Source organism: Phragmites australis, chromosome 1 (assembly GCF_958298935.1).
Source record: "Phragmites australis chromosome 1, lpPhrAust1.1, whole genome shotgun sequence".
NCBI classification, from domain to species: domain Eukaryota; kingdom Viridiplantae; phylum Streptophyta; class Magnoliopsida; order Poales; family Poaceae; genus Phragmites; species Phragmites australis.
The window spans coordinates 17,498,591-17,506,834 of record NC_084921.1 but is presented as its reverse complement, the minus strand read 5'-3'; the positions used below and the strand labels follow the sequence as shown (position 1 = coordinate 17,506,834).

General features: G+C 40.6%; 1 protein-coding gene across 2 annotated transcripts; it reads right to left on the bottom strand.

The window, feature by feature from the left end:
* Positions 1-3,382: 3,382 nt before the first annotated feature.
* On the bottom strand, positions 3,383-8,225 carry LOC133911713 (pectin acetylesterase 5-like). Of its 2 annotated transcripts, none has more exons than XR_009908695.1 (12): positions 7,692-8,225; positions 7,491-7,573; positions 7,232-7,361; positions 6,729-6,808; positions 6,545-6,634; positions 5,655-5,760; positions 4,847-4,907; positions 4,719-4,769; positions 4,534-4,611; positions 4,340-4,445; positions 4,088-4,233; positions 3,383-3,671 (listed from the first exon to the last, which is right to left on the bottom strand). XR_009908695.1 is itself a non-coding variant. In XM_062354086.1 (12 exons), the coding sequence occupies exons 1-12, from the start codon at positions 7,939-7,941 to the stop codon at positions 3,546-3,548; spliced, it is 1,326 nt and encodes a 441-aa protein (XP_062210070.1). In that variant the 5' UTR covers positions 7,942-8,222; the 3' UTR covers positions 3,383-3,545. The 2 variants fall into 2 exon arrangements, 1 of the variants encoding a protein (XP_062210070.1); XM_062354086.1 differs by having other exon boundaries at positions 5,636-5,760; positions 7,692-8,222.
* Positions 8,226-8,244: the final 19 nt, after the last annotated feature.

The following is an 8,244-nucleotide window of genomic DNA, read 5'->3' as shown; positions in this document are numbered from 1 at the left end:
TGAATCCTTTTTTAAATTAATACAATAAAATAAGATACAACATGAATATTTTTTCTTTTTTGATTTTTTTAAATCTAACATTTGGAATGTGCTAGTTCAATATTTTGAATGTACTAGTCCAATTTTTTTTTAAATGTTGAAATATTATATAAAAATTATTGAAATCAGTGTTGGAAAATGTTGAATCAGGTCTTTCAAAATGTTAGATTAAAAAAATTCAAATGTATTGTTTCAACATTTTTATATAAAATTTTGAGCTAGTGTCCAAAATTTGCAATCTAGGTTTTGCCAAATATTGAATCAAGTTTCCGAAATGTTGAATGCACAAAACCATAGATATATGAAATTAATCAAAAGAATTAGAAAAAAAGAAAGAGAACAGAAAAAATCAACATGTGCCGAAAAACAGCCTGTAGTCTCGTGCGGCCCAGCTACACTGAGGAAATGTGAAAAAATGAAGGGAAAAAAGTCTTTGTGCGTTTTGGGCCGCGACTTTGGTGGGCCTTGATCAATGGTGCGCGTTGGGTTGAGCCATGCTACGTCGAAGCTCAGCGTAGCACGGGCATCATAGGAGTTTTTTATTTTTATATTTTTTATTTAAAATTTAAATAAATATATTTCTCGCCGCAAAAATTACAAAAATATGCAGCCCTCTCAGAGAGCAGTTAGGCCATCCGCCCTCTCAAGAGCGGTAAAAAGGCCTAATCTCCCTCTCAAGGGGTGGGTACGGCCTTCCCGCCTGCGTCCTACACCTTACCGTCCCCTGATAGGATGGTTAGGGCCCTTGACGCCCTCTTAGGAGGCGGTAAGGAGGCTGCATGCCCACCCCCCCCCCCCCCCCGCTCCTCCCTTCTCTATAAAAGTCTGAAAATTGAGGAGAAATCCTCATTTTAATCCGAAAAAAAGAGTAAACTCTGAAGAAGAAGAGGAGGAGAGGAAGAGAGCGCGGCGAAGCCCTGCTGCATTTGATCCCCGGATTTGAAGAGCATTTTTTGGTAATTTCTTGTATACTTTTATTGTTGTTAATAAGTATAGTAGTACTGTAGGGTTTAGACATATATGATCTAGGGTTTAGAAAATGCTGTATTTAGTAGAATGTTGTCAATATTAATTACGACATAGTAGGATAGTAATTAAATATAAAATATTATTTGTAGTATGATAGTTTTGAATATGTAGATTGTACAGAGTAATAATTGTAGGGTAGCATTGTGTGATATAGGAATTGACACTGTATGACCTAGGGTTTAACGGTATGACCTAGGGTTTAGGGTTTAGAAAATGCTAGTATACTGTCAATATTAATTTCGATATGGCAGGATAGCTATTAAATGTAGATTGTATAGAATAATATTTGTAGGTTAGTTTGGTTAGGGGTATTACTAAAGAACCTATTGTTAGGCATGAATCGGTGTCGGTAAATTTTTTAGTTCCGATACTCAGAAATATAGTTCGTCGATCTTAACATTGGTTATATTTGCGGATGTATACTGTCAATATTATTGGTGAAGGAAACGATTAGACCGAAGTCACAATGGTGGAGATATGGCTTTGGAAGGGTGAAAGAAAGGTGTAGGAATTTTCCTAGAATTTTCTGACGCTCCGGGTATTTTTTTTAGGATTTTCTAGCAATTTTTAGAAATTAAAAAGGATTTTTAAGAATTAAAGAAACACAAAAAAATTAAAATAGATTATTCAAAATTATTTTAGTAAAGAAAAACTCATTTTCAAGTTTATAATAATTATTTACACATCAAAGAAAACTTTATTTAACATTAAAAATGATTCTACTTTATTAAAACATTTTCTAGAATAATAACATTATAGAAAACATATCCTATATTTATCTAAATTATTTTCATAATTAAAAACATTTATATTTATTAAAGGGAAACCTATATAATGAATTAACATAAGTATTAAAGATTTTCCCAATTTTACGAATTATTTTTCTACTAAAAAGGGAATTATTGCGCAAGCTGATATTAGTAGAGGAGTTAAGGTTCTGTTTGGTAGAACTCCCAGACCAGCTCCTATAGTGAAATTAGTGGGAGCTCTGCCAAATGGTAGTTTACAGTTTTCAGCTCCCAGAGTGATTCCGTGGGAGTGATTCCCTGAAATGAATTAGATGCTGCGAGCCGAAAAAATCAACTTCCCCTGATTCACTTCCCTCACAGAATTATTTTCTTCATAGAGTTTATCCTAAAGAATTATTTTCAGCCACATAATCATTTCCCCAGAGAATCAATTCCCACATAGAATTTGGATTAGGAGGAGCTCCACCAAACAGGCCCTAAAAGAAAAAGAAAAAAAAGGAAAAGCTAACATGGCACTAACTAGGCTTGGGTTTGCTGGCATGGCTGTCACATAGGATCCGATCGCCCACATGGCGCTGATGTGTTGATGCTGACAGGGATTATGTATTGCTGACTGGGCCGAGGTGAAAGGGTATGGGGGTGTTCTAATCTGGACCATTGGCGCGAGATTGGGTGGTGGAGATCAAACCTGCTTGAGCTCTGGCGACAGCTTTCACGGTGGCGCGCTCGTCGGAGAAGGCAAGAACCTCGCCGCGGTACTCCGATTTTGACTGCGAGCGGCAGAAAGGCTTCCTGGCACCTCGGTGAGCTCGTTTGACGGGCGTGTCGACATCAGGGATTAGTGTTGTGGGTTGGCAACAACGGTGGAAACTCACGAAGGGAGCTCTCGAGTGGTGCTCGAGCTATGATTTGTGAGGGGAAACACTGCGAAGAGGCTGGCAATGCTCTAGGGGGGTCTTGGGTCCTTATATAGGTTGGAGATGCGGGTTCACGCTCGAGTTTGATTCGGTGGCCGTTGAGATCTCTGCAAGCTAATTCCAGTCTCCAAGCTCGATCACATCGCGATTCTTGCTCCCTTTTCCTTCTCTGCTATCATGGTTTCCAAATACGCAGTTGCATGGGGATCACCTTCCATCTTTGGGCATGGATTTGTCGATCAGGTCGGATTCACTATCACGTGGGGGGAAAGGAAAGGGGCGACGGAGGTGGGAGAAGGTGCCAACCTGTGGGACCGGACGGGAGGGAGAGCAGGGCGTAAGTGCAAGCTGGGCCAGGACGCAAGAGAGAGGCCAAGAGAGGAGCGGACCCACATGCAGAAAGACAGGTCAAACCGAGCGAAACAGATGGGGGAACGAGCTAAGAGAGAGAGGAGGGGAAGATTGGGCCCAGGAAAAAGAGAGGTTTTCTTTTCTTTTTCTTTTCCCGTTTGATTTTTCTTTTATTTCTTGTCTCTCCTCCATGCATTTTCTTTATTCCATTAATTCCTTGAGAAATTTTTCAGTACAAGATTTTGGGTCGTTACATAGACATACCATATCAAGACTCATTTTGTGAAGACAAACATGGAAAGAAGAGTATTTTTCTAATAAATGTTCTTATATTTGAACAGGTCTGAAGTACAGGTCTGAATCAAAGCTGAGCTAACGATCACATTCAATTGACCAAATACGAACTCATGGAGAATGAATTGCACTTAAAATCACCAAAATTCTACAACAGACAACAGTGTCAGTCTTCCTTGTAGGGCTCATCAAGAACCTTATTGTAGCATGACGGGTTGCAGGGATATTCGCAGTCTATTTCCTTCACCTCTCTCCGATTGAAGAACCAGTCTCCCACCGCTTCAGCAACGGTCTGTTCACCAGAATTGAAATTGCAATAATATGCCAAATGTCACAAAAAATATACAACAGACTCAGAAAGATATTTTATCATCTATAGCCCCGAAATAACATATGTATGTACTACAAAGCGATCATTTAAGATATTGGTAGGCAATACTTGCCAAACCACTGAAATATGCTCTGCTGAGACTAGTCAGAAATCAGAATGCATGCAGCTTACTGACAGACACAGTGGTCCATTGTGATGTTATCACTCTTATAATGTAAAATTATAAAATCGATCTAAAACAATGGCAACTACCGAAATCTCCAAAGTCCAGGACATATTTGTAGAGCCAATTAAGCCAGGTCAATCTACATTTCTTTAACATATTACAAGTTCCCTTGAGCTCAACTGAAGGGGAAAAAAAAGAGACATGAGGTTACCTTGTTGTTGATTCTAGCAGCTGATGGGGAATGCCAAGTCAAAGCATTCATTGACTGACAGTGTATAAAGCAGGAGTCAATGAACATACCCCAGTCTATTCTATTCTTGAACTCACTTATAGCATCAAGCAGTGCTTTCCTAAAACCTGCAAAATTTATAATCCTTGATACAGTGACTTGCAAGATGGAGGATCTTTAAGTGAGACAAAGCTATCCAGAAGAGGGCATAACCATATAAGATTCTATTACAACCTTGGAGAATTTCAAGCTGTTTCGAACTACATTTTGTAATATCCATTCTGCAGTTTTGCCACAAACTTTGAGGGTCAGATCCTTCTGGAGACAAGACATGCTCCACCTGGAAAGGAAAAGGAGAAAAGAGAAGTAAGAATCATGTCGATATTTATTCTCTAACAGACAACGAAGATGGATATGGATAATGGCACCTGCCAAACATCGTATGCCGGATTGAGTATAAACATTGGTGTGGTGATGCTTTTTGCAACTTCCCGTGGAAAAAAGCACTGGTAAAAATTAAGGAGCACTGATTAGCATGCAGTGGTTTGAATATTGAAGAGAGTGATTATTCTAAACATGGGAAATCATAAATTAAAACAAATCAGCAAACAACCTGCCCTGGTTCCATATCTGAACTGCAATGAGGGAACCTTTTACGCACATCCTGCAAGAAAAATAGAGAATAAATACCATATAAAATGTAATTGCTTGAGTTGGTTGGTCGTGGGGAGGAAGGTAGACCTGTAGCCGAGTAACATCATTATAGAAGCTCCGCATATACCTTCTTCCAGAAATGTCTTCTCTGTGATATAAGGGAAAGAACCAATCACAAGGAGTCAAAATGAAAGCACTGTAAACTCACTTATCTATCAAAAATAAAGCTAAACATTTCTAGGAACAAAGAACTAGGTCTGGAAACAAGTCAAGTTCAAGCAAGATGGAATACACTCAGCTCTGTTCATTTGAAAAAAAAAAAAAAAAAGACGAGCTCAATTTCAGTAGAGTAAACTGAGCTAACGAATAGGCGTATACTCAGCTTATAATGAAGTTGAGCCAAATCTCAACTCTTGAGCAAGTCACTCACCAAATTAAACTAATGAATGTTTTAGTGATAAATCAGTTAGCCAAGAAATTTTCAATATAATTAGGCCATAATTGTGGCAGGAAATGCACGAATGTCAAAAACTCATTCAAAATTCCACCATGATGGCATATTTTGTTAATAGAACATCCTTTATGCATCCTCAAGTACAAAGGCAATAGTTGTAACAAAAAACTAGCTTGCATATAAGAAGATAGAAAACTGCAATCGCAACTATAAAAGGTAATAAGTACTGTAATTTAGTTTCTATCTATTACTATATACCATAATTCGAGCTGTACCGAGTGAAAATTAAGTGAGCTAGATACGCTCAAACTCGACTCAGTTTTCAACTGAACTAGCCAGAAAACGAACGAGTCAACCTTAAGTGGCACAGAGCAAGCGAATTTGTGTATGGGACGGAAATGCTAAAAAAGATCGTAGCATACACATCAAGAAAAAATCCACCATCTGCGAGGCACTTGACAGTAGACGTCTTTGGTAGAAGTGCTCGGAAATCATCACAGTGAATGTACGTAGAAAGACCACCAGCCGAGCATCCAGTAAGAAAAGCCTACGTGTGGGGAAAATATTAGCACCGCACTGTTATCAAAATAATTCAATTCATAGTCAAGTAATAATTGCACAGTTGACTGGTCACCAATGACATATAATAGAAATCTATTGGTCTAGCAATTTACTTTGTTAACTTGCTAGGACATAGGTACTGAGTCAATATAAAATACATAAGAGAATAAATGTGACAGGAAATCCCATTGTCACAAGGCATCAAATTTTTTGAGATAACTCCTATGAAAAGAGATAAAAGTAGCTCAATGAAAAAAGTAAAAAGACAAAGCGGTTGTTGATTCATTCTAGGCCAGAAACATCTTCTTTACCATGAGGTCAGGTATACTTCATATTGCATTTCGTTCAAAAGCATGTTGCAGTGTGACAGTGGTAATAGTTGCCTAGAATACGGATGAAGAAAGACCAAACTGATTTGAATATGGCAGTACGTAGCATAACTATATCCAGTATTCAGACGTGAATTTGAAGTTTTAAATGGATAGATAATCATGCAAGTCAGCAATCTTTTTATGCCTTCAGAAGATGTTCTGTCTATAGCTAAATACTAAGGGGAAGCATCTAAATTTTATGATGGGACAAATTTATATTGTTATCTTTGTATTGTTCATTGTTTCGGGCTGGGGATGATCTGTTGATGTGCTGTTTGAGCCACAAGGCTGGTCTGTCAATAATCAATGTGGCAACACGAGACTTTGGAATACATCCAAACAATGTGTGTATCTAAGCCCGAGTACAGCAACCACTGCTATTTTATTTGTAAGGGAAACCTGTTTAGCCCTGGCTAGCCCCTTCCACAGAAGTTCAGCCATGGCTGCTTCCCAGATACGCTGGCCTCTGAAGAAGAAACTTGTGCCATTCTGGATAGGATCACAGAAATATTAGTAGAAATACCTGGGAAGAAATTAAAGTGCATAAACAGGAAACAAGAAGCCAGTATAAGGTCATGCATACCTTGACTTCATCTTCGACATTTCCAGAGAATGATGCACCGTCACAATACCTTATTTTCACTTTGTTCCAATTGTAAAAATCTGCATGATGGAACAACATGTGTAATTTTCAACAAATTGTCAAAGAGTTGTGAATGATATCTATATGTGTACCTACATATCTTTTTCATTATGTAAATATTACCAACGAATGGCCATAAAGATATGAACTACAAGGGGGCTGGATGGAACAACATATGTGTAGTTTTGAAACAAGAATATACCGATGCATTATTATAGTAAGATATGGTGCAGACTAATTAAGATGTACAATTGAAAAGTTAGAAAATAATATTTCAAGGATCGAATACTATGACACAGCAGGCTTGAGCATCCATTATGCACTCATAGCCGTAAGTGCTGTTTGCTGGAGATGAAGTAATTGAGACTACATTGAAAGTCATTAAATTACCTGGAAGATATAACCACACGGTACTAGAGGGGCAAGGAGCATAGAGCAAATACCTGGATTCTGAGATTCATCGTCACTGAGGATGCCGACGAACTCTACACGCCTATCCATGTGGGCAGAGGAACCGAGGTTTGTTTTCTTACGTCGAGCACATGACTCAAAACTCCGACACCAGCTTCCACCCTGAAGATGACCGGAAAAGCAGCCGTGAAATATGGTCAAGACCAGTTGAAGGCGCAAGAGCATCAAATTCCAGAGAGAGATAAACGAAAAATTTATTACTGCAAGTGTATGCAAGGAAGGATAAGGTACCTCTAGGTGGAGGAGCCATTTGTCGGATCCGTCCCCGAATCCTGGCAGGAAGTGGTACCCAGGCGGCGTCCCATCCAAGCACACTGTGCGTGGCAAAACCCTAGACAAGTAAGAACCCTAATCTAATCCGAATCGGGGTGGATTGGAAGTAATTCGGCGTGAGATGAATTGAATTGAATCGGGAGGGTGGGGCCACCTCACCGGCGCCCTTGTCTTTCGCGCCGTCGACGAGGGTGAGCTCGACGAGGGTGGGGAGCCGATGGCCGTAGGATGGGGGAGAAGAGGTGGAATCCGCAGGGACCGCGGCGTAGCGGGAGAGGGTGAGGAAGAGCGCGGCGGCTAGGAGCGCGGTGGCGAATGCCGCCCCAGCGGCCCCGCGGCGGCCGAGGCGGCGCCACCAGAGACGGAGCTGGTGGGTCGCCGGCGCGGAGGAGGTGGAGAGCGACGGCATAGGGTGCTGCTGTGGTGGGTAAGCGCCTGCTGGATCTGAGCCCGCATCGGCGAGGCGTCGGCAACACTCTCATCTTCCTCCTATCTTTTTTAAACAAGAAACCGAGGCGCAAGTCTTACAATACAATACAATATTGGTGGTGCTGCTGCTTCTAGTCATTCTCGGGAGTGGCGAACTTGTCACCATCCAGTCCGATGGCGACGGAAGCGGTGGTTGGTCGCCTCCGCCCGGTGCGGTTGCTGCAGTCGCCGCCAACGCCGAGGAGGAGGAAGGAACAGAAGGGGGGGTGGGGGGACCACAATA

Coding starts and splice junctions, on each gene's coding strand:
- LOC133911713 (XM_062354086.1), bottom strand. CDS start 7,941: ATGCCGTCGCTCTCCACCTCCTCCGCGCCGGCGACCCACCAGCTCCGT. Junction 7,362..7,490: donor AATGGCTCCTCCACCTAGAG/GTACCTTATCCT, acceptor GGTCATCTTCAG/GGTGGAAGCTGGTGTCGGAG. Junction 4,908..5,635: donor GGTGGATTTTTTCTTGATGT/GTATGCTACGAT, acceptor CTTATATCACAG/AGAAGACATTTCTGGAAGAA.